The 26,934-nt window shown below is 42.3% G+C and overlaps 1 protein-coding gene across 1 annotated transcript in view; it reads right to left on the bottom strand.

Annotated features, from left to right (window-relative positions):
* Window positions 1-30: 30 nt before the first annotated feature.
* nxn (nucleoredoxin) overlaps window positions 31-26,934 on the bottom strand; it is a 71,394-nt gene continuing 44,490 nt past the window's right edge. Inside the window, exons 2-8 of the mRNA XM_085243799.1 lie at window positions 18,675-18,792; window positions 14,359-14,492; window positions 11,486-11,586; window positions 11,250-11,356; window positions 9,939-10,118; window positions 9,276-9,400; window positions 31-1,160 (exon numbers count right to left, since the gene is read on the bottom strand). Coding sequence (XP_085099925.1) covers window positions 978-1,160; window positions 9,276-9,400; window positions 9,939-10,118; window positions 11,250-11,356; window positions 11,486-11,586; window positions 14,359-14,492; window positions 18,675-18,792 — 948 coding nt within the window. The 3' untranslated portion in view covers window positions 31-977. The remainder of the gene's footprint in view (window positions 1,161-9,275; window positions 9,401-9,938; window positions 10,119-11,249; window positions 11,357-11,485; window positions 11,587-14,358; window positions 14,493-18,674; window positions 18,793-26,934) is intronic.

The following is a 26,934-nucleotide window of genomic DNA, read 5'->3' as shown; positions in this document are numbered from 1 at the left end:
AAAGGAACTGGAGCGTCACTGCACTGTGTGTCTTTTCCATATTCAAGAGCTAACTTTATTGATAAAACTTAGCAGGAACAAAACTCTTGTGCTTGCCAGTGAATGTTTAATTGGTGTGAGAAGCTATGACTAAGGTAGCAGGATATAAAAGGGATTTATACATTCAACTTTTCAAAAAAAAAAAGAAAAAAAAAAAGCCATTTTTGTGCCTCTAGAAAAAAAACAAAAAACTGGACTTTTTCCATTAGGGGGACCTTCACAGAAAGTCCTCATAATGACTTTGAGATGAGAACTGACTAGAGATGACTTTCACTCATGTCATGACACAAGAAGACAGGGGGGTTAAAACATCAGTCACTGGTCTGTCACAAGCAAGTAGAACATGCTCTTTACTGTATGTGCACCTGTCAAACTGTGGGATATTTATTTATTTAAATAGGGCCAAGAAGGCGTACAGCTACATCCAACTCAAGTTTAGCACATCTGCACTACAGGTGAAATACAACTGTGAAGAAAAAAAGATTATTTTATTTATTCTTTCTTAACTTCATTCAGAAAACAAAAGTAACAAATCTTGCAGACAAAACAGAAAGCAAAAGATTGGCTGTATAAGTAGGTCCACTGGGTAATTCTCCGTTTTCTCTAGAAATGCCACCATGAGAGAATAAAAAAAAAAAAAATTTTCTGAGGCAAAAAAAAAAAAAAAAAAAAGACAACAGAATCTCCATATATATTACTGTATGGACTATAGTCAATGCAAGGCACCACAGGAGAAAGAGGGGACTCCATGAAAGAGGAACACATCTAAAATAAAAATGCTAAAATGCCAGTAAAAAGTGAGACATCTCTCTAACAGTCAGGATTGTAGCTGGGAGAGAGAGTGGGAGCCTGGAAACTGTGGGGTGTAGCAATAGGTCAGGGATGGATGATGGCGTGAGTCCCATGTAATAGGTCCAGTTTATACGTGGACAGTCTCTTTAGATGGGCTCCGGTTTGAGCTTTTCAGCCAGGAAGTCGCCGACAAACTGCTCCACCACGGCCGGCGTGATCTCCTCCACATCGCGAACGTACTTAGCACGGGCCGACATGTCCAGGATCGTGAGCAGAGGTGCCGCTTCGGGGAGGTTGGTGTAGTCTCGCAGAGAGTCGCTCATGTCATCCTGCAGGGAAAGAGAAGGAAGTACAGCGCTTAGTGTGATTTTGTGTGATAGAGCAGTACATTCCTCACATGCGGGAATGGTTAAGCTACAATCAGGGCCTCTGGTGGGCCAAAATGACACAAATCTGTCATTGCTTTGACTAAAACAAGCCTGTGATTAAAATTGTAAAAAAAAAAAAGAAAAAAGTTTAACAGCAAAATCTTTGCCTTCTCCATCCTTTCACCACATGTTTCAAGTTTCAAGTCTTGTCACGTATAGCATCCTGACATTACAGGTTGGGATACCACAAGAAATTCCATCATGATGGAGAGGAAAATAAAAATATACAAATATATAAAGTCTTTGTTCCCTGTAGTTTTGGGTTGCTGCGAGTTCTGAACATTCTGTGTAGTGAATTCAACATTTTTTCTTTTGCATGACTTCAGTTTTACACCTCATTTAATTTATTGCACAATGTGACAACTTCAGTCTCTAAATTATATATATAAACAAAAAAAACTAGAAGAAAATATCCTCTATCGAGGCCAATGCATTTCAAAAAGACAAGTAATCTGGATTAATGCTACACCACCAAGTGTAAGGTTCAGCCTGGAAGTTTTAGCATAATTTTGGTGAGTGGGCAAATCTTACATATGATTGGCTCAACATGAGTAATCAGTCCAGAAGTTCTCTCAAGAACTGTCAGCAGTTAGAACTACCGGTACATGTATATTAGTACTTCAAACATTTTGTTTTCATTGCTAGTTCGAGCTAAACAAATCGAGTGCTTGCTGATGACACTGTGCGCAGCGCTCAAAAGATGCATTTAAAAAGTGTAAACAGGCTCACAGTTTTATTTAAAAGGGGCTGCAAGTGAAAGAAGACTGTGAATCCCAACTCTGCTGCAGCATAAACAAACAGCTAAACCTCTGGTGTAGAAATGTCACCTAAAATGCCTGAAAATGCCCCACAAAGATCAACAGGATTGCAAGTGATGCAGTTCTGTACATGGCATGGGGATTCTTGTTGGGAGATAAGAGGGAGCTTTTATACTGGCCACATTTGCTGACATGGCATTTGAAGTACAACCAAAAACCTGGAGGAGACACTCTAGACATTTCCGTACTCCACAGCAGTTCACACTTCAGAAAACGAGGACAGCGCCCTGCACTTGAACTATGCCACGCTATAAAATCCAGAACTGCTTGGCACCATTTATTAATGCACACTTCTTGAAAGAGAATATGAGAAACTCTTCTCTGCCATCTTCCTGCAGGCGGCCTGCCCAGGGAGACCACAGAGCCGCTCCTTAGTCACACATCCTGCTGCATAGAAAGACGTGAAGGACCCCGGTGGGTGTCCAGAAGCATCCTTCCTTTATCAAAAGCTCACCCACATCAGATTTGACTCCCATCGCAGATGTTAGCGGGAGATGGAGCAGTGCAGATTTGAGAGAGGGTGTGTTAAAAATGCATTGCTGCTGGGTGTATAGTGGGGATTCCAGTTTGAGTTCTTTCCAGTTATTTTAAAACAGCTTCACCATTTTTTTAGCCTGAGGCTTGATATCACCTTTCACCCCTTAACAAGTCAGGATTACAACCTCTGTACCCAGAGATTATAGATATGAATCACTACGGGGGGAAGGAAGCAGCAACTTTCAAACAAGCTTGAGAGGGCCATCAATTATTGAGGCTGAACATGAAATCACAGTTTTGTAATTCAGCTTAAAGTTCCAGCCACGAGCGCTTCGGCAACCGGCATTCCTGCCTGGACAGAGATCCATTATTCTCGGTGAATGAATTTCATGTGTTGGGTTTAGCGAGGTCACATAGTTCTCTTAAATGCTTACAGCTAATATACTAATATCATTTGCAACATTTTCCTCATCCTCATGACACGATGGCCCAGCTTCTCCTGAGCTTAGCTTGCTGGCTTGGAGGGAGAGCCTCAAAGATTAAAGATCACTTCCATATGGCAAAGATTTAGTTTCAAATGCAGAACATACAAGGAAAGGCCAGAGGGTGGCACTGCAACAAAGAGCTGGACTTTAAATATAGGCCTCTGATGCTGTTAGTTACTGATTTATGTGACAGAGTGAGTTAAGTGGAACAAAGTCAACGATATCGCAACTTTGGAATGATTTCCTGCTTCATGTGATACTCCTCGAAGTTCAATTTGTTGTCTCTTCTTTGTTATCAGAGGATCCGCAGCTACTCTTGTTAAATGGATCAAACCCCACAATGAGCCCTCAGACTTTTCATTAAATAGCTGCACCGCTACCTAAAAAGGATAAGTATGCCAAGATGAAGTCTGTGACCTCTACTTTGCAAAACTGCTAACAGATGGAACAGATGAATTGAAGTGTGGTGTTTTGTTATAGGCAGCTAACTTCCTCTGAATAGACCATTTTATTATGCTGCAAATCATCGTACATCGACTACTTAATGCTCACAGATGTAAGCTGTCACTAAGGACAATGTTGTTACGAGAGAAATACTGCTTAATTCTCCGACTACAAATAAAAGCTCTTGCTTGCAGGCTCACTTGCAGCCATACGAAGCGTAGATTAGAGATCATCTGTAAAGAAACCACAACGAGAGAAACTCCAAAATCCATCAGTGTGACCTTTTCAGCATTTTTGATATGAGAAGATGTAATCTCTGCAACAGTCTTCACCTCCGTGCATATATCCATCCATCCATCCATTCGCTTCCGCTTATCCTTTTCAGGGTCGCGGGGGGCGCTGGAGCCTATCCCAGCTGTCATAGGGCGAGAGGCAGGGTACACCCTGGACAGGTCGCCAGTCTGTCGCAGGGCTAACACATAGGGACACACAACCAGTCGCACTCACATTCACACCTAGTGGCAATTAGGATTATCCAATTAACCTATCCCCACAAGTTGCATGTCTTTGGACGGTGGGAGGAAGCCGGAGTACCCGGAGAGAACCCACGCAAACACGCTTCTCACGAGGTGCAGTCATTTCAGAGGGGCCCTCTGCAGCTCAGCCGAGAACAAAAGAAAGAAAAAAGAAAAAGACAAAGGGCCTCTGCTGTAACCCAAACTCACAGCTGTGATAAGGCTCAGCTTGTGTTTACCGTGTGGGACCTGCTGGGCCGTGCCAGGCTTGTTCTGATTACTGATACATTGTGGCATTTCACAGACAGACATCGACCATCTGATAAGGATTCAGCTGATAATGATGAACCCAGCCACTCGCTCCTGAGCTGGGGTTGTGTCCATCTCACAGGTCACCTTTGATGTCCTGAGAAAAAGTCGTCATTGTCATAGATATATCTACCTTATACTGCTGAAATTTAAAACATTTTTACGTGGTGCACAGATAAATAAATAAAAAAATCCAACAGATTAATTTTTCTACACAGTTACAGTTATAGAAATGTGCAAAAAATTTCAAAATTCCAGTATATTGATTCGCCCATTTCCCATTTTCCCTGCAAAATGTAAAGAAATGAGGGGTGTCTCAAGACTTATACACAGTACTATGAGATGGGAAAAAAAGTTATAACTTAAACTCTCAGTCAATGCGATAATTGTGTTCCATTAGCCCAAGTAGATTCGTCCACATAGAAACGTCTGAAAACACTTACGTCCCAGTACTGCGCATGCGTGAAAAACAAGAAGCTTGGACCTGCCTCATTTCTGTCTGTCGTTTATTTACTTTCTTGATCTTTGAAACATCGCGACAAAATGTTGAGTAAAAGCACCGAGTTTTTTTTAAATGGACTAACAATGAGTTGGAGTTGTTGCTGCCAGTAACACAAAAGTACAAAATTGCAAAAGCGAGTGCTAGTTAAAGAATTTGAAGAAAAGCTATCTGGAGCATGTACTGACTGATATTAATCTTTAATAGGGCTGTTAAAATTGAGAGCAAACAAAACAACTGCTGTATAATGCCCTCCGCTATCTTGGTTTAATTGGTCACATGACTGCATCATATGATTAACATACGTCATGTTTTAGTTAGTTTTTAGTCTCCGTTTTCGCTGTGGACGGGAGGCCAAAACTGAGAGAAAACGATTAGTTTTCAAACAAAAATGCATTAGTGTGGACGTAGCCTGTTAGCAGTAGGGGTGCAACAATACACAAAATTCACAGTTCAGTTCGATACTTTGGGGTCACGGTTTGATATTTTTTCGATACAAAAAAAAATGTTCATGCCTTTTTAATTTGTCATTTATTAAAATTATAAATATATATTTTAACTCAAAAGTACAGTTTTTAAATGTAATGTTGCTGAAACAACAAAATAATAAAAAAATACATCTATCTGATCGAGAAATCACTCATCTTTGGAAAAGAGAGTTTATTACAGAGAAATGGCTCTTTCCAAAATAAAAGCTATACTATACGCTTCTTCTGGGCTATATTCTCAGCAGCATATTAAACATATCAGGTCCCCATAAGGAGAATCATGTGCTAACGGCTGTCTAAATGACTCTGGTAAAGTTTGTAGCATGTGTGCTTGTTGTTTTTGTCTGCTTCCACTTGTCTTTGCACTACGATGATGTCGGGTAAATGTGCAGTCATATTCGTTGTGTTCCCACTAGTGCTGTCAGCGTTAATCTCGTTAAAATGACATTAACAAATCTCTGTTAACGAGTTACCAAGATCGCCCCATGCGTGGGGCTGGACGGAGTCAACACGTTAATGAGCTAACTGCGCTAACGCACTACTTCCCACCAATGTAATTGAGCATTGCATGGCACATCGACATACTGTTTTACTTTTGTCCATGACGCGCTTACCTTCAGGGTCATACGTCACATGAAAACCAAAATAGTTCCAAAGGCCAGATCTGAATGAAGGTGGGGGAGGTTCAAATTGCCATGTTGTAAGGAGCTTAGCTTCTGTCTTGCTAGCTTGCGCTGCGCTCAGTGGATCTGCGCTTGACAGTGCAGCCTAGGCGGAGTAGTCGAACGCAGATACACTGAGCTCTCAACACAGACAGCATCGTCAGAAGAAAAGTTGATAAAATAAATTAAAAATTTTGTGTTGTTCAATACATATGTGTACCGAACCGAAAGCACTGTATCGAACGGTTCAATATCGATATGAGTATTGTTGCACCCCTAGTTAGCAGCTAACAAGCTAGATAAACACACAATCGCTAAATATCACAGGCCTTTATCTTCCTTTTTGATGTTTAGCTGTGTGCTTTGTCAATATTTGCATGAGGTCATTTTCTGCAATGCCCGCATAGATAAAATACTGTTCCTGTGAATGCTTACATGCTTACACACATGGTCACATGTAAAGTTACCGGTCATCCATTTAGAAACATGGAGGCATAAGATCGAGCTTTGGACATCTCTACTACAGCACAGACTTTCTCACAACCCAGAGCCCTTGTCTACATCGCTGAATGAGACCTGCTTGGGTCACTAGCTGGTAAGATAATTAAGCATAACCCTTCTGACTGGCCGGTTAGGTTATTATATCCCCACTTGTTGCTTTTGCTTGACACCTCACCGCAGAAACAGAAAAAGCAATAACAAACAAAACCCCATATACATTTGTTACTAGCTAAGGCCATATAACAGTAGAGTGCCTTGGATGGCCACTTGAGGCTGACCCCAGAAATGAACCCACTGTGCAGGTCATTTTTTTAAAAACACAAGTAATCTCTTTAAGATTTTATTAAGGCAAAAACCGAGGCATTAACCTCGAGGGACCACCACTGTTATACTATTGATCTGTATAAACATGTTGGACCACAGTATGACCTTGTCTTTCCACTAACATGATCAAAATGTGCATATGTGAAGCATTCACATTTTACATTAAAACATAATGAATGCGAAAGAAACTGTCAGTGTGCTATGATTTGAATAAATGCAGTACCAGAGTGGTTATGAAACCCACTATAATCTCAAAGTCAAAGCAATCATCCTGTTTAGGGACACGCGCACACACACAAATCAAGCAGGCAAAAACAAAGCTTTGAAGAGCAGAATCACAGTCACTTCTGGCTGCCACAAAAGTCTATTAAATTCTTATGTGACTGGATAATACCGCTCAAGTTCATTTTGCATGCAAGAGCCAGAACACAGCAAAAGTTAAAGAACAAAAGATCTTTCATTCTGCGATTATAAATCAGTATACTGTACTACCCTGTGGCGTATGTTTTTTTACAGTTGGGTAAGAAGATCCTGTATCATTCAGCTCAGACTGGCCTCCCCCCTGAGGGGCTGCCAACATACTGCTGTCTCATGGACACAGAAAACCCAGCAGCTGGTCTGGCAGAGAAGTGTGTGCCTACCAGGGCACAAGCTTAGCTGAAGGAGCCCAGAGCATGGAAGCTTCACAGAATGCCTGACATGGGAAGCGATATCTGACGCAACCCAGTCTGGAGGGGGAAACCTGGTGATTTCATAGCCGGCTGAGCTACAGCCAGGAAATTAGACCTGCACTACATGGATGTAAAAGTATACGGCTTAGCATGTGTTGCTCCTGAATAACCGCAAGCTCCAGTGCAACAGCGTTTCTTTGTGTTTGTGCCAACATTTCTTTGACCTGACACATTTAACACGAAACGCTATCAGTCCAACTCGTGCTTTCCTTAAAACTTAAGCTTTTCTAGGTCTGCGTACATGTGCCACTGATATTCCAAAGCAGACAGAGTTGAGCTGCCATTTAGCACATGTGCGAGACATGCAGCTGAAACCAGAGCCTGCTTTTGGGCAAGTGACACACCAGAAACCAGTGCCGTCACCCCCAGATTGAACTGGGAGGAAGGCTGGCTGGAGGACAGAGTGTGGGGGAGAGGTATCTAATCCGGTAATTATGTCTGCTGCTGCACCAGTTCTGGAGAGGTCAAGGCAGAACAACACAAGATAACAAGTATTATGAAAACTCCACGGCTCATCCCACACGGGGAAGATGTGGGAGGAGATACTGCGCAGATAGAAAGGATGATTTGTCAGTATTGTGAGGGAGAGCGCTGCCACGCTCTGCGTCTACCCATCATGATAGAGGCGCACAGTTGAATTGTAGGTCATGGATGGGACTGAATGCCTCTCTTGCACATTCAAGAACAGGGCCTCAAATGCTTTAGTAGCCACTGAAGTTGTGGAAATATCATCTACTGCACATATTCTAAAGTTTAATTTTTTTTTAATTGCAAAGTCAAGGTTGGTGTGGCTGCCCTGACTTTCTGAGTGGAAAGTTTGACTGAAGGGGGTGCTAGAGTGGAAAATTCCAACTGGTAACTCTGGATTTCTCAGTTCCCACTTCAAATGGAAAGCAGCATCAGAGATTACAGAGCACCCTGAAGCCTGAGCTTTTGGCTCATGGGGATTACTTGTAAATAAGCTGACTTCATTACTTGAAACTAATACATCCCCTTAAATACTCAAATCCAAAGCAGCTAAAATTAATTGTTGAATATAAACATATATTGACATTGTCAATATGCAACTTTGTGTTTCCAAAGTATCTCTTTAACTCTACATTTATCCTTTTATGAGTCATTTTACTGTTGTTTCAGTCATTGTTTGGTCTTCTGACCCTGAACTGTTCTGTTCACTCTCGCCACTCACGCAGGGTAACTCTTAGTGGCAGCAGGCAGCGTTTTTCCAGAAAACTGACTCTTTAGTCACAGCAGTCACACGCAGTTAGCAAGCAGGTAGTGAACACCGAGCAGCAGCAGCAGAGCCAGATGTTTCCCCACAGTAGTGGGTAGAAACTGCAGAAGGGCCAAAGTGAGAAAGTAACTGCTGGATGTGGTCAAAGACAACGTGACAAAAATAGGTGAAATCCTCCTCTGGATAGAATACTGTTATTTGCCGAGAGTCTGTTTTTGTCTAACCTGTCTCCACCTCCTTAAAAACAAATCAGAAATGTTTGGAAATGTTTGTTTATGCATGTCGCTGTGTTATTGCACTGGCATTTTCACTATCATGTCTGTATCTGCCTCAAAACCCCCAAACCAAAACAAAAAGAAACCAAAAACACAGGATCGCCTGAGCTGTACATTCAAAGACTAAATCATCCCGAAGCACAGCTCAGGTAGAGCAGGATGTTCAAACCTCCCCCCCCCCAAAAAAAACAAACAAACCCCAGCTTATGCCAGTTTTGTGTGAAATGGTATTTCACTCTGTCGGCTTATCTCACCTCTCCAGCCACAAAGAACAGCAGCGGCGTCTCCTCCTCCTTCGCTTTGTACTTGGCCATGAGCTTTTCCGCTATTGGTTGAATCAGCTCCTTGGCTGGCTCCAATTCACCTTCCTCCTCAGCGTCTGCATTAACCAGGAAAGAGAAACAGAGCTCTGTTAAAAGCATGAAGAAGCCACATGGGAGAGGAAAAGACGAACAGATGAGTGAAAGTAGTGGCTGCAAGGATAGGCAACTGGAGGACAGATGAGTGCAGAGATGAAAGAAACTACATGTACAGATGGTCCTCAGTCTTGTTGTGCGATTTGGTTTGGCCTCAGGAGACACCAGGGTGGTCTCATATTTTGAGGGTCATCACTTTGCACTCTCAAATTCTTTTCCATGTCTGTTTCCTCTCTACACCTTAATGTCTAAATCATTCAGTGCCATTCACTGGAAAAATTCTTTTCTTTTTTGCATTAGCATTCCCGTATTAGCATATAAATAGATGGAAACAGTAAATACTACATGAAGCATTTCCCACAGCATTTCCCTCTGGGACCTTTCGCCATTGGAAGAATTTTCCGCAGTGTCTGACATTCAATATGCTCTAAATAAATGCCACTTCATTCAGACAGAGCCCCATGTGGAACTTCGCCGAATTATAAAGCCTCAGCCTCTCACCCACAAACAGGACGAGGCAGGGCCCTTCGTGGAGCTGCACGGCGTTTGACTCGCTGAGCTCGAGCACGGGACGAGGGTGCCAGGGAAAGAGCCGGCACTCTGGGTCGTTCAACACCTCCACCCGGCCCTGTCGCGTGATCATGTGACCCTCCGTGTCCAACAGAATCAATGTGGGAATACCTGGAATGGAGAAAGATGATGATGATGAAAGGAAGAGAAACATAGGAGGGGAGGAAATGGGCAAAAGCCTGGGAGGTGCTATGGGTCGTTTCCTTTAATTATCGCATCATGACGCACTCTTTTCCCTTTCACAGTGAGATTTTTTTTAAACCTCTTTTTGGGGATTCTCACCTCCCTCTAGCTCTGTCCGTTACCCCTCTGACAGTGCTTTTACAAGCCACCCGCACCGTGAATACAATCCTTTATCAGAAACAGACACAAATCAGGCAAGCAAGCAGCAATCAGTAAATTCCTGTCTGCACATGTGGACTGAAGTTAACTGAGGTGGGGGAAATCAGAGACTGCAGGGGTTTGAGTGTGTGTGTGTGTGTGTGTGTGTGTGTGTGTGTGTGTGTGTGTGTGTGTGTGTGTGTGGGGGGGGGGGGGGGGGGGGGCAGTGTTAACTCGTCCAGTACACATTCCTCAAATTCTTTGCAGGACAGGCCGACGGCCAGTTTTCGCTAACTTCATCCAGAGTCATCCACTAACACACTCGGGAGGAAGGCACGGCACTTCCGCACTGAGACGGTAAACTGGATAACCAGCCCACATTCCCCAGGCTGCAGGGCGATCTGTGTTGCTGTTTTGCCCGCCCAACACAAAGAGCTGTCAAGCCTTCGTGCCAGTGTTTCAGTATGTAACATAACCAAGTTTGGCAGAGAGAAAAAAAAAATAGATATATCCCCTTTCTGCTCTTATCGTAAAAGGCACACTGTACTCAATCACATATACATATTTTTTCCTGATCTGTACTGTTATTTATTAGATTTTGAAGAAATTGGCCTTCTCTTGAATGTGATGTAACTAAAAGGATCTTGACTTGTAGCGCTCAAAGTGCCAAAACTGAATAAATTAATAAGGAAGAACTATTGTCTTCCTGCTGTTTACATCTGCCAATAAAAACAACAGCGTAACTAACCAACACTATCACTAGCATCAGCCTCTTATCACAGGGAGATGATGGATGCTTTTCTGCCTTTTGTGCAGTGATGCGGTTGGCTGCAACTCTCAACAAAGCAATGGATAAATAGCATAACAGGCCAGGAAAAACATGCCTATTCAGCGATAACGGTGATGGAGCTGGTGAAATACCTTGTATTCCGTATAGTCTGTTGAGCCGCGATCGCCGAGCCTCATCTGAATAAGGCACTGCCAACCATGGCATCTCGCTGAAGTACTGCTTAAAGGACTCCTCTGACCTGAGCGGGGTGGAGGGGAGAACCGAACAGGAAGACAACAGATGCTGATTTCTTGGTTTTAATAACAACAAGTAAGCAGGGACCCAGTTGGGTTCTTAACAGGCAAAAGGCAGGTGCAGTGTCGCTCACCTGTCGGCGCTGACGAACACTATCTCAAACTTCTGGCCCGACTCTTTGACGGTCCGATACGATTCCACCAACACACGAGTCAAACTGCGGCACGGTGGGCACTGAGAGAGAGCGAACGAGTGAACATCTAATATACACAGTCACAAGTGATAAGGTGCTCATTTCCCAGGGTTTTTCCCCAAAACTATTTTCCTCTCTGCCGCCAAACACCTTTCCACAAACTAGTAATTCTGTCTTGTTTTGTATCCAGGCTGTTTAAAATGTTAATCCCGAGGAATACTCGAGCTTAAGAAAGTATTTGCTCTACTATGTGTTTAGAGCGCCAACGCTATCCAGGCAAGGGGGAGCGGTGGTATGGCTGGCATTACGATGACATCAGAGCACCATGACAGTGAGAAGCAAAACAGACTAGTCTCAACTTCCAGCCTCTTTCCCATGCTCTGTTTGCTTCATATCTGTATTTTCTTTGTTTTCTCTGCTGTGAATACATAATAAAATAGAAACGTAATATTTAAATCAGCTTGAACAGTTACAAAATGCATGCCACATGTTTGCATGGAGTGAAACTGAGGTTAAAATGATTTCAGGGACAATAGATTTTCTTCTCTTCTCTCAAACTGTACTTATTTAAACATTGATTAGCCGATGAACGATAAGTAATTCAATTAATGAATGCAGACTGCTTCAGCTAAGAAGCACAAGGACAGAAAGTACCAAAATACACATACATATACACTCATCACCAAGTACACCTGTTCAACTTCTCAGTAACACAAATATCAAATCATACAATCACATGGCAGCAGCTTTGTGCATTTAGGAATGTAAACATGCTTAAGACAACCTCTTGAAATTCAAGCTGAGCATCAGAATGAGGAAGAGAGGTGACTTTGAATATGGCACGGTTGTCAGTGCCAGATAGGCTGGCCTGAATATTTTAGAAACTGCTGATCTGCTGGGACTTTCCCACAAACGCCTTGTTGATGTCAAAGGTCAGAGGAGAATAGCCAGATTGCTTTCAACTGATAGGAAGGCAACAGTACACTCAAATAACCGCTGGTTCTAAAAACGGTATGCAGAAGAACATCTCTGAAAGCACAACACATAAAAACTTTGAAGCTGGCTGAACAAAATTAGACAGCAGAATATCGGAAAAAATGTTGTCTGGTCTGACGAGTTTCCAATTCTGCTGCAATATTCAGATGTTATGGTCAGAATTTGGCATTAAAAACAAAACAAATCAGGAAAGCATGGATCCATCCTGCCTTGCATCAATGATTCAGGCTGCTGGTGGTGTCATGGTGTGGGGATATTTTCTTGCCACACTACGCATCATTTAACATCCACAGCCTACCTGAGTATTATTGCTGACCATAATCATCCCTTTATGATCACAGTATACCCATTTTACAATGGCTGGAGACTAATGTCTCAACATTAGTCTCTAACATCTCAAACTTGTTTCTTGAACATGAAAATAAGCTCACTGTACAGTACTCTAAAAGCCTCCACAGTCAACAAATCTTAATGCAGTTATGTGCAGTACTATCATGGCTGTCCAGGCAACAAATCTGCAGCAACTGTGTGATGCTCTTGTATCAAAACGGACAAAGGCGACCATTTTCCACAAAAAGGCTGAATGCACTGGCCCAACTTCGACTCTAGCCTGGAGCCTTTGCTCTGTGTCTGCACCACTCTCCTGCTTTCTCCACTGTCCTGTCTAATAATGGCAAAAATGCCCCAAAATAATTTCTCAAAAATGCCAGATTTATTGCTTGTGTCACAGTGACTAAATCTTTAACATACACACAGTAAGCACATTCCCTGTAAATATGGATTAATGCCATAGCTGCTTCAGTTTCCTTCCCTGTAAATATGTTGAGGTATTTTTGCTAGACTTAATTACATATCATATGTCTAAGGCTCATCTCATCTTCCTGTTTACTAAGTAGAGAAGCTTAAAGCTTCCTACAGTGGCACTTCATCATATCAACACAAAGGGACGTTGGGACAAAAGCACAAAGTATCTTGTGTAGTAAGTGCGATCTTCCCTTATACCTTACAGATATAAACACTGTATAAGTGTGTTCATCGCTCATTACACAAGCTTGTTTTAGTACTATCGTGATAACACTAAAGTTTTCTCCCACTACAAGAGAAGGTCACGCTGCATGTGTCTCTGCCATGGGGCATTTAGGTCCCTCTGACAGGAAGGAGGGAAATAAAGTAAAGAAAATATACTATCAGGATGCCAAGGCAAAGTGCTGGCATTTCGTTTTTGTGAGACTGCTTTAGTAACAGATAGATTTACACGAGTAACCTGGGGACCCTGGTGTAAAACACCGCAAATAAACTCCTGTAATTGCTTTTTGTGACTTGTCCTTTCAGTTTTATATGGCTTTGGGGTTTGCGCCAGCATTCAGGCGTCACCATTCTGAGCAGCCGGTATCTGAGGCTACGGCTCTGGCAGCTGCTGCGCCGACTGGCTTCGGCAGCTCGCGCTGCATCTCATCAGGAACAGCACAGCGATGATTTAACGCCTTCCATGCATCGTGAGTCATGACCTTCGCTGGCTATCGGCAGCGGCAGCAAAGAAAAAAAACAACGGTGTGACGTCTTTGGGGTGTGGTGACTGATCCACAGTTGGTGGTGAAAGGACTGATGGAGATCGTCAACTGCTGTAATGTAAACAGTCAAACACAATGGAGTCTCGCTCCTCTCTCTTATCTGTTCCTGCCTCTTCCTGCTCTGCTGTGCTGCCGCCGCTCTTTTTTCTCTGATGTCTCAATGTTTTCACAGAGTCAGGAGCCCTGAATAGGAAAAAAAAAGAAAAGAAAAAAAGATGGGGTCCTCTTTGTCTTCTCTCCACTCACCCAGTGTGCTGAGAAATACACTCCCACATAGTGTCCCTCCAGAGAGCTGCTGTCTGTTGTCTGTCTGTTGTTCCTGAGCAGAGGTCCTGCCACCACCTCCGCAAATGGCTTCGGGCCCCAGGGGAACTCCAGGCCTGAGAGAGGGTAGGAAAGCAGAGGGGGCAAAGAAAGGGGAAACATGGGAAGGAAAACGAGAGATTATTGCCATGCTAGCGGCTCTAAGAGTTGCTGTGTGGCACTGATTTGAGCTAAATGCCAGTATTTTGTTCCATACCAGTGGAGCAAGTGCAACAGAAGATGATGACGCTGTGTTTTCATAGGTATTTGGCTGCATTCATTATTAATAACATGACAAATTGTCCACTGTTGCACAAAGCTTTAACTCACACTTAAAACTACTATAACTCACAGTGACACTGTTAGGATTTCATGTCTGGGAATCATGAATATTTACAAAACATCACGGTAATCCATCTAACAGCTGCTTAGATACTGAAATGTGGACTCAAGAGTCACACTTCAGCTCAGCAGAAGACCCACAGACAGCTTTTCTGTGTCCGTTAAGGGTGTCACATGTCAAACCACCACACACAGTTGTCATTGAAATATGTTTTTAAAGGGCTGTTTTGTGTTTTCTGCTTTGAAAATATGCACACACACACACACACACACACACACACACACTTAAAGAAAAAGAAATGTCGAACCTCTTAAGCAAATGAAGGCTGTCAGAAATACTTCCCTCCTGCTCTCTTTCACACTTTTCATTTCCTTTTCAAGGTGTTTTCATTGTTCCCGGAGAGCTCTGGAGATGCATTTGGTACAGCTGAATTAAAGGGGGGGTGTAATCATAAATAAAAGCTTGTATGGCTGGTTCATAATGGACTCTTTATGTGAGCGCTGTTGTCCGGGGCTTCATTAGGCAGGAACGACACGTCTGCACTGCGCTGGCGCGGCCTTTCATTGTTGTCCTGATTGTAAAAGTGCACTCCATCTTTACGCTGCAGGGCTAGTCTGCCACCACTCAAGTCAGGCCTTTCATCGACAGTGAAAGGCAGTGGGGTCCCAAATTGTTCACCCGCCCCTCCGACTGTCAGCATACGCGAACTTTTTGCTGCCCTTTACCTCTCCCAGCCGTGGCTGTTGCACCTGAATTGATTTGTCACATTAGGAACAGTCCACAGCTTAATACATCAAATTTAAAAATCTGATGTTTAAAAAAAAGAAAGAAAGGAAAAAAAAAAGAAAAAGAAAAAAAAAAGCACAGCCTTCTATTTCAAAGAGATGCAAAACTTCCTGAAGTGCTGGTGGCTCTCTTTGCTACTGAAGCCACCAATTTAATATCTTCTCAGCTCACATCTAGTTAATGAACTGTGGAAATATCACTGCAGGCCTGGACCAGCTTTCATTAGACAGACAGTGAAATCTGTCACAGTCCTCACATGGCTGCTATTCTTCCCTCTCACATGACACGACACCATTTTTTTTTTTTAAAGCTGACCTAACAGGCTTTGAAGAGGCAGCGTTTTAAAATATTGAGATCGTCTCAGCCACAGATGGACGCCCTCAATACAGGAAAGGAATGCAAGATCACTCTTGTTAATTCTCCATCTCCACTTCAAAGTGCAGAAATTATAGGTTTCAAAGACGAGAGTGTGAGACATGGACACGCTATAATATTCACACGGCACCATAATTATAGCGGCATTAACTCAAACACGAGGGGGGGGGGGGAAGTTATTGCAAAATGCTTCAGACAAACGCTGAATGATGGGACTGGGCAAAATATCCTCAGTAAATCCTCACCAGGAATTTGAGGTGTGTGTTGTGTGCGAGTTAATGTGGGTCTGACCTTAGTTACTGCACTCATTACATTTTGGTTAACTTAAACGACTTATTTATGGTGTGAACCCAATGTGGTAGGCTGGATATTCTTATTGCTTATAAAACTAAGAATTTACATGAAGAATTTAAATGCACATTTTCAATTAGCAGATAGAAAACTGAGTGAAAACAGAAGTTAAATAAATAAATATCTCAAATTGTTACGCTTGGCTGTGGTTTACGTATAGATAATAAATAAGTATTTACAGGAAGCATGTGACATAAATTTGAATTAAAAAGATGACACTGCAGAAGAGAAATCAAAACAAAACAACATGATTGGTGTGAACCATGACACAGTGAGGTCACTAGAGAGGAAAAAGAAAATCATTGTGATTGCTTTGGTCACCTTTAGTTTTTAATGGTGAGTGATAGCAAAATTGTAAAAAAAGTGCAACGGAAAAATTGTGTGAGGATTAGTAGTTTGCAGATGAGTCACCGTCTACCAAGCAAAATGACAAATAAAAAAAAGCAGGTGGGAAATATGTATTTTTGGTATAGCACCTTAATTGCGACCAATTTCACTTAGCAGCTGGCAACAACACCTCGGCAACCACCTGGAGAATACGCTTTGTTTTTTTCCTCACTTGTTACCGGTAGTTTCCGAGGGCCTAGAGACACTGACTGATCTCAAGGACGGTGTGATCTTACACATCTCACCTTGCCAGAGGATACAGCAAGTCAAGTTCAGAAGTCATACTAATTGTGTAGTATTTATTTCAGTCCAATCTCTTGGACGGACCCCGTGTACTCCTCACTGGTTACCCAATTCTCACCTGTGGTTGAAGTCTTGTTGTTTACCCGGGCTCAGGATTTAGAGAGGGTCTTGAATAGTAGTTCTGTGGATGTAGCTTGGAGTGTAAAAAGTTCTTTGCTTGCTAGATGAGTTTAAAGGGGGAAAAAAAAAAAAGAAAAAAAAAAAGAAGACGCTATATAAATTATAGTCCATTTACCACGGACTAAACTAGAAGAGGGTAGGACATTAGCTAACCAACCTGAAGGTGTGATTTGATGAGTTAGCCAGTATAACAGCACGATGGTGCATCGATCACCTCACACCAAGAAAGTTTGAACCTGTCCAAAGACGTGCTTGCCAGTTTCTTGGTGGTTCTAAAGTAGTTCCTGGTGTGATGGGAAATCATTATTGAGGTGTTTATGTTAGTAGTAGTAGTAGTAGTAGAAGTAGAAGTAGAAGAAGAATCATATTTTTATTAAAAAAGGTGTTTCAGCATGAAATCATCCTACTGTTACCATTAAAAAAAGATAAACTGTCCAATATGCAACAAATAAAGAGAAATTATTAATCTTATGACTTTTATACCTATGGTTTTTAACACTGGAAAAGATGCACTAACAGGCAAGGAGAGTGTTTTTTTGTCATTCTTGGGTTAAATCTCATGAGCTCAGTAGGAGGGTATGAACAGTGCCCACGTGCAGTGTGCAGCACTGGAACAAATCCAAGCTTGAACAGCACTGGCCTGTGAAACTATTCTGATGTAGGGGCTAAACCAGGTTGTTAGGAGCTCCATGTTCAGCTTGTGCACACTGAACACAAAACAATCATTACAAAAAAAAAAAAAAAAAAGCCTTTTCACCCCCTTCATAAAACCTCAGGTGAAATCATTTTTAGAATTTGATACAGTAACCTTTTGTAAGGCCCAAGAAGGTGTTTGGTTACTATATTTGATTTAAACTGTGTGGGAAAGAAACAGGAAGATGCCAGCTGGGCAGTTTTAACAAGACTGAAAGGGTTGCCATCTTTAAGTCTAGCATCCAACATTTCTAATAACACCATAAATACATTTACATATTTTCTCTCTTCCCCATGAGGGTTTGTTTTTCCACCTGACTAAAGAATTTACACGAGCGACTGTTTATCTTCACCGTGAAGATATTTTGCTCATGCATGCAGCATGTTTTTCTTCACATGCAGATAGAAACTTAACATCTTCTTATCTTGAAGTTTGCTATTCAAGTTGCTCATTCATACCCTTTTGCCACAGGGGGAATTTTACAGCCCAGCTGCTGCCATTTCATGAGATACATTTGGAAGTGACAAGTGTTACAGTAGAGAAGATAGACTGGTGTGAAGTCAGTATGCAATTCTCAATGAGTTATGCTGCTTGCTTATTACTCTCAGCCAAGAGTGACTGATGATTGCTACCCACCAAGAATTCAGCGCTATAAGCTATGACAGACAAACTGTGCGAGAAACTGATCTATGATGTTTGTCCTTTTGACCCTCAAAACGTCTTCCCATTACCTCATTAAACAGTCATATTTCTAGGGTTGAACTGGGGTTAGGGTTAACCATTCAGTAAAGAGGATTAGAGTCAGAGCTTGAGGTTAGGAAATAAAAACAAATCAGCCACATGGTTTTACTAATATTGTGGCCTGTGTGTGTGTTTGTAGCTCTAGATGCTTGAGCTCACCTTTGGGGTCATCTCTGACCACCAGCAGACCGTTTCGACACACGATCTTCCCCGTGGAGGCGTCCACAAACACCAAAGATGGGATACTGGTTACCTTATACTTGTTCCACAGCTTCATCTGAAAGCAGAAAAAAAGATAAGGAGTGGTTGGAAAATACTTCAGGGAACAGATTTGTATCTAATTCCATTTCCAAGCTGGAAAAGCAGCACAAAACGGTCTAAAACTATGTGTTTAATGATGCAATGTGTGCACCTGGAGTACTACAGTGAAAACAAATGTTGATGTATTTTATTTATTTTAGCATAAATACCTCCTCTGTCATTTAAAATAAACCCTATGGACTACAAAAGCAGAATGAAAATAGTAGGAGAGTGCAGGCAGCCCTGAGGTGAACTAGCACAGATGTGCTGTCCCTGCGGCATCATGAATAACAGTAAAAGGAAGTGCGCAACATAAGCGACTCATACTTTTGTAGGCTTTCATGAACGTTCATTGGCCTTAAATTTAACCATAATACTTTCCTATATGCCAAGATGATATTAACCATCTCATAAAGCCAGATAAGACCCTTTACAGACAGATCTGTGTGTGAACTGACGCTATTCATCGAGTTCAGAGATCAGCATAGTCCTTAACATCAAAGAGCAGATCAAGCATTTTCTGAGGCTCACTTTCCATATCAGAGGAAGAGTCCTACGCTGTGAATGGAAAATAGCCCTGTCTTGTAAAGAGCAGCAATCATCCCTGTGCAGCGCTGCTGCTTCAGCATCTACAGAAGAGGAAAAGGTTCTCTTTGCTTGAAAACCTGAAGCCAGCTTGAAAAATTTAAATACAGAACGGAAAAAGAAAATACATATTATAAAACATTTTTAATAAACACACACTGCGTCTTCAAGGTCAAAATATAACAAAACACCTTTGCTGGAAATCGTGTATCTACTGAAATATAGTCAAACTAGAGCATTGAGTTCATCTTTGAGATATAAACACATACTTTGCTTGCTGTCATAAATTATTTCCTGCTGCACAAAGCTAAACACTTCTAAACAGTCAAATGAAATGAGCACCGCTCAGTGCGGTAAGCCTGGAGTTTGCTTACTGTTGAGCTCCAGGCTGATGAAAACCTTTTGTTGCACTCTTTGTGAAAACAGTGACTTCACTGCCCTTTGGTTTTATCATCACTGTTCGTACAGCAGTGACACCTCACTGAGAGGCACTGCACATTGTTTTTACTCGACTGCAAAGTGCAAAAGACACACAGACAATGCTTGCTAGGTGTAGACGTAAACATGCAATGGAATCGCAAGGATATTGATATTTTTCCCCCTCACATACAAGGTCTTGAATAGTCAAGCCCCGATCCTACTTTTAAGACTAGGTTTAAAACTTTCCTTTTTGATAAAACTGGATCAGATTACCCTGAATTCTCCTTTATGTACGCTGTAATAGGCCTAGACTGCCGGGGACTTCCCACGATGCAGTATTTCTTCTTCACTCACCCCTCTCTGTGCATTTAATCATTGGTTATTATTAATCTCTGGCTCTCCTCCACAGCCTGTTCTGTCTCCCTTCTCACATCACCAACCAGTCGTGGCAGATGAGAGGTTTCTTCCTGTTAAAATGGATTTTTTTTCCTTCCCACTGTGACCAAGGGCTTGCTTATAGGAGTTCATCGGATTATTGGGGTCATCAGATTGCAGGGTCTGACCATAGAGTCACAAATGGACCTGCTGAGGAGATCCAACACTATATTTCTATTCTTTATGTTGTTGAAGAGTTTTGTTTTAGCTGCTGTTGGTGTTAATACACTCCAAGCCAAGAAGTCTTGTGCCTGTTACTTCAATCAGCAGCTACCGCCGAGTAGGTTTCTCTAGCAGGTCAGTATGCTCTTTGCAGCGCTGATTTATTATGATAGTTTGGTTGAGAGACTGATCATACGTGCGATTGTTTTTTCATGCCCCCTTGTTAACAGCATAGGTCAACCGCACGACCTTCCTACGACAGAGGTCAGACGGTTTGTTCGCTGGACAAGACGACCCGGAGCCTCTCAACTATGTCGGTCTGGAATTCCCTCAAAAGCAAACTTCAGTGTCTGCCACAGTCAACAGCTTTACCACACACTTCATGCTCTTCTGGAAACTCAATCTCTGCTCACAAATTGATGGGGTTAGAGGCATTAAGTGTGACTGTCTCCGAAAGCTAGCAGCACACTGCTGCCTCTGCACAGCCATTTCGCTCTGCTGCTGTCATTCAGACTGATAATGTCAATTTGAGAGCCAGATTTAGCCAAAAAACAGAGAGATGAGAGAAGAAGATTTAGAGTGGTGCTGCACTGAGGTGGGCAGCAGCAGCAGAGTACAAAGAAAGATCTGAACATCCACTTGGAAACAGTCTTTTCAGTACTGAAACTGCTGTTGGACAACAGAATCTCACTGGCTTTGGCGATAAGGCCACCTTACTCTGAATGCTTCACAACTTTAAGAGTTCAGCAGTAAATATTGGTCTTGTGTGTCTCTCCAATCCATCATCTAGATGATCATACAGACCAACACATGACAGATTCACGTGCATCCTCTGAGATCGTGTTAAGATTCCTGAAGTGCAGGGATGCTTCTTGCAGGAGTAAAGAAAGAAGGCTGTGGACTGACTGGTAAGGCTCTGAAATTTGTCCAGCAGTCTCCGACACAAAACCAAACCCTCCTTTTTGTATTCCCACCAATCCACAGCATCCTTGAATCCTTCTGATGATTTGGCCGCAGATCAGAGTAGCCCAGGATGTTAAATCTTTCAAGAGATTAGATCTGTCCTCAACATGAACAGGCTGTTAGGATGGAAGAATAACCTTGTAACGACAAAGGATGCGCACACCCGAGTCAAACAAACAAGCAGAACTCAGCCCAATTTTAGCACCTTGACAGAAAAGTGGGAATCATGTATATCACAGCCGTGTGTTGAGCTTTTCTTGTCATCCACTTTAATCTTTCTACAAGATGTTGGCTTTTGTAGCAACCGCTCTAGCCTCTTTTATCCTCATGAATAGAAAACATGAGGATCATATGCCTCAGTGATCTATTTTCACCCCCTCCCAAAAAACACAGTTTCATTGTGCAGAGGTACAAGCTATCCATTATAGCTCAGACAGTAAATGCACAAGCTGACATGACAGGTTGTGAAACCCCCCCCCCCCCAAATCTTGTCCGGTATTATTTAGTCTGATGTTCAACAAAAAGCGTCCTTATGTTTCACTTTGAAGAAAAGGGAGACGAACACTTGTTTATTGTCTTGGCAAGATTAAGATGACAAATTATTTTGTCAGTCAGCTGCCTATTAGAACCCAAAAATTGCAGGTCCTCATCCAGTCACCTGAGGCTGGCTTGAGTGAATCCCCACAGACTCGTGTAACAATGATGGGAAAAAGTAGGATAACAGACCAATTTAACACTGTAACAAATAAATTAACAGTTAAATCTGACAGACACAAGTGGCCAAATACGAGCAGTCTACCAACTCTGTTGACTGAACTGCACCTGAACTGGGTTTGTGGTGTTGTTGCCTCCCCCCCCCTTTTTAAGATTAATTTTAATACATCTATGACACAGACATGGCTTCCTATGTAGTTAATTTTATTAGCACACCATCCAAGAAGTCTGTGCTCCAGTTTTGATTAATAAAATCAGGCATTTTATTTTTAAGTTGCTTAGCCATCTGCTTCCCGAGTTTTCTACCTACATTCATTTTGCTGTCCCCATTCTAGACTATGCTGAAATACTACATAATACTTTTTATGGATGCAGCTTGCAGTCGTGCTAAGGTTAGCATTTAACCCTGTCGTTCAAGCACAGTGCCTTAAAATGTGCTTAAAAATGGATCTTAAAAAAATAATAATGGGGGGGTTACAGAGGCTGTGTTGATCTTCATTTCCAATATATTGTTGTCACTCTTCATCGTGTGTCTTTTTTCCTCCAGACGGTTTCCAAATTATATCAAGAGTGCGACTAGCGTTTTTACAGTATGGTGAATGGAAGGGAATAAACCTGTGGCCACTTCCTGTGTGTCTGTGTTTGATCCTAAGCTACTACTCATTCCAATCTGACTCATAATGATTTAAGAAATATCCAGCAGGGTAACAAATCATTAAAATACACATTACTACTTCGCATACTTAGCTGTATGATTTTAAACAGACTCCTGCTGCAGACATACATAATCTAAAACAAACAGTATAGCAGTGGCCAATTATAAGGTAAAATGTGTGTAGCCTGAATGGCATCAAAATTGCATGCCACCATTTCTAGTTTTGTCTAAGGGGGCCACTATTCATTATCCATATCAACAGACTGGATAACGATAGAGCCAAGCAGGAGGATTGGCCATAGAGTTACACAGTGGTTTAACTATGCCAATAGTTCCTGCAGAGAGGCCACAAACCGCTAAGACTCAAGGGAGCTGGAAATCCATTCTAAGAATCCATTTACTCTCATGCAAACATTAGCCTCGCTCTACACCCTGTGCTCATCATACTAATTGGATCACGCATGGCTGCGGATTCACATCCAGAGAAAGAGCGAATCAGCCCACTGAGGTGGGGGTGGGGGGCATGTGTGCATGAATATTCCAGGGTCGGAAATCTTCCTGATCAAAGAAAATCCTGATCCTTTTTAGATGTTATTTGATGGGATCATTGACTGCATTAATTTATCTTCCTGTATCCATCCTAGACTGAGTGAAAAAGAATCAAAGGGAAAAAAAAGGAAGCCGTGAAACAAACCCAATCCCATGAGATCCACATTTCCGTGTTAAATGTCATGCGTGGCGATCGCTTTCATGCTGCTTTGCACTGTTGCACTTTATGGCAACTTTCTGCACTTAAAGACCCTCAATGCTCTGGCTTCTAAAATCCACACACATCTGCTTTAGTTTTGACTTAGTCCCCCTTTAAAACCCCTGTCCTGTCCTGAAATCTGGCCTCAGTCAGTAACTGGTGGGCCTCTAAACAGTGGCTATGGAGGGGAGAGTGTCACTCTGTTGAGAGAACTAGAGTGGAAGAAATTTCTCTGGTCAACATTCCCAATTCATCTCTGATTATCTGAGCTCCATCTCCTCACAGATCTGCTTTCACTGGACCGGTTTGGCCTGAGGCGTCTGCCAGACGCTCCCATTGCTGCTTTATTACATCTGTGCCACTACAAAGGAAAGCCAGCCCTTTACAACAGAAGACATAAGAGATATCATGCTGTGATGTTGATAGCAGCTCAGTTCTTCATCTTTGAGTATTATGAGGGACAAATGGGGATAATCAAAATGATAACGTGTGAAAACGGAAGAAAAAAAAAAAAAAAAAAGGCCGAAGCTAAAATGTAGATTTAGCGAATTTAATTGAACCTACTTAGGAATTCTCAGTGGTGTTCATTGTCAGGCTAAAAACCCCTTATAGGCGCTTGACTCATCTCACAGGGAATTTAGTGGCATGATTTATTGCTGGGAAAAAGTGAAAAACAATCCTTTCCACACAATTAACAGTAAAATGAAACTGTATAATTTCCTCTGTATACTGTTTTACAATCGCGGCCTTTTCAAAATAAAAATAAATACATTTGTTCAATGAACAGATAAGAATCAAGTGATCGATGGCCTTCCACTAATCGTTATCGTTAATCAGAATCAGAATCAGAATACTTTATTGATCCCTGGGGGAAATTATTTTTTGTTACAGTGCTCCATTTTAAACCAACATTAAGACAAGACAGACAATACGCTAACTAAGAATAGTACAATATATACGTTAAGTGCGTAAAGCCATTTGTTCAGGAGGTTATCTGATGGACAGATCGCGGCCCTTAAGGCATGTTCCACAAAACCCATTTGTCTTTAACTGGGACCGTTTTATTGGAAGTGCATGCGGGAGGTGTGATCTCCAACCATAAAGATTTACTGTTAAGGCCCACAGGAGAAATCAGGCTGGACTGGACTGAACTCTCTATGTGCCCTTTTATTATTTTTAAGAAATCAAGCCATGACCCGTGCAACATGTATAACGTCATTGCTAAAAGGACTCAAACTAACATGTTTGTGCACCACAGCATCAACAGGTCATTCATCATGTGTCAGTTTTGAAGGCAGCTTGCAGGTTAGAATCTAAAACACAACGTTTTTTTCTCCCCTTCTCAGTCCTCAGGTTGAAGACAGATGAGAAACAAGCTTCTCCTGCTTGCTCCCTCAGCTCCTACAACACCGCGATTCCCTTTTGGCTGGGGCCCCTGCAGCCGGCTCTGGCTTACATTCCTCCATGCTGCACCCCGCCTTTGCTCAATCTGCTCCTGAGGCTCTCAGCAACTGCCTGTATCCACTTCAAAACGCTGTTGCTGCTCTTTAGGGCTACAAAGAAAGCCCTCCTCTCCCACTTCTCAGCCATACTTCAGCCCCTCACTACACCCGCTAACGTGTGTTACTCAGAGCTTCCATCTGTGTGCCTCTGACCTGACTATCGCTTTACCCAGTCGAGACTCTTCAGTGCTGCGGCTCCCCTGATGGGGAGATGCACATTTAAAACCCTGTGACAGCTGCTGCCCTTTCTCTGTGTGATGACGGATCTCTTAATACTCCTCAGCTTCATGTTGTTTCGCATGTGTGTATCGTTCTGTTCAACATAAAACATCCTAAAAGAACTGCGATTTCATTTTTATGGGATTACTGCAACTCATTCTTGCACAAATTTGAAAAAGTTATTAACCAGCTTTTCCATTTTCTACCATATTACACCCCCCTCCCCTCCCTTGGGTGTCATCTATATTTCTGAAATACAAAAAGTACAGGTCACTCTCTCCAGGCTGCTCCACTGTGCTCATTACAGAGCTCATCATACTCCATAATACACAGCCATTGTGATGAGCAAATGCACTTCTCCCAAAAATTGCAGCGCTGAAAGCATCACATCATGTCTCTTCAATGCAAAAGTGTTCCTGCTCTCGTCCATTTCACTAATCCTGTAACATTTTCCGGCCCAACCATTTCATTCGTGGATCCTCCACAACGCAGATGGGAGACACTGGCTAAATTGCGCCCCCCCCCCCCACTTTCTTGATAAAGGCCCTCCTTGTTGCTACAGCAACCATCCCTCCCTTCCCCACCATGAAGTCAGGGCATGTCACCAAGTGGCAGACACTTTGTGGGCTCTTGGTTAATAATTCAGGGATAAATAAGCGGTTTTGTGAGGAAAACAGGTGCCAGAATGTCAGACTGCTTTTGGGGAAAATAAACCAGCAAAAAAAAAAGGAAGTGAAAAAAAAAGAAAAAAAAAAAAGACATGAGTAAGTGAGAGAGAGAGGGAGGCGTTTTTTCTTTTCCCCCTGCTTCAAGCCTTATGTGGAGGCACAAAAGCCCTGAATACAGGCTCCAAATCCAAACGTGGACCTTGTGTGGTGAGAAGTTTTTATGTAGTAAAGAACACAATAGGAGGGGGGGGGAAGCAAGGGGTGGGGGGCATTGTAAAGGAGTAAAAAGCCAGGCTCAATAGGTATCTGCAGCATTGTCTCTCCCCAGGAGTGGGATTGCCCCTGAGGCCTACATTCTGCAAAGGTCAAAGGTCAGGGCTGCAGGGGGTGCATTCTTCCCTCCCACTCGTGTTTTTAAACCGACCCGCCTGTCTCCCCTGCCTTCTATAGCAGTTCCGTTTTTTTTTTTTTTTTTTTTTACTGCTCTGCATCCCTTCCTCATTACGACAAAATACAAGCCTAACAAACACACATACACAGGCACACGCGCCTTCCGTGTTCGCACTAATGTGGAAAAAATGTAAATTGCATCCTTGACTCTGCTTTAGTCACCAATCGTTGCTAAACTAACCACACGCAAAAAGGCACATTTGTTTAAAAGACGTCATCCAAAGAGAATCAAATTAAAAACAGTCACCTAGGCGCTGCTGTGAGATCATCACATGATTTAACGAAGCCATTTTTGAAGACTGCTGATTAGGTATCACACTCTTTCACGCTCCTGCTTTGTTATAAAAGACAGAAATGACAGCTTTACAAAGAAGGGATAGCACACACACACACACACACACACACACACACACACACACACACACTTATGTTAAAGTGACTGTTTTATATAGTAAAGATTTTTCTTGCATAGCACTTAATACAGCTTCCAATTAAGGGGAAAGATTTACAACAAGATAGTCTAAGCAGACCAAATTCCCATATTTCTGCACCACCTTTCTACTCTATGCAAGTTGCTGAAATGGTAGCGACTATTCCT

This window comes from Mchenga conophoros, linkage group LG14 (genome assembly GCF_057382185.1).
Source record: "Mchenga conophoros isolate Kocher_MC1m ecotype Shallow Benthic linkage group LG14, M_conophoros_male_GT1.1, whole genome shotgun sequence".
Lineage (NCBI taxonomy): Eukaryota > Metazoa > Chordata > Actinopteri > Cichliformes > Cichlidae > Mchenga > Mchenga conophoros.
The sequence above is the reverse complement of the archived record's forward strand: the minus strand, read 5'-3'. Positions and strand labels throughout refer to the sequence as shown.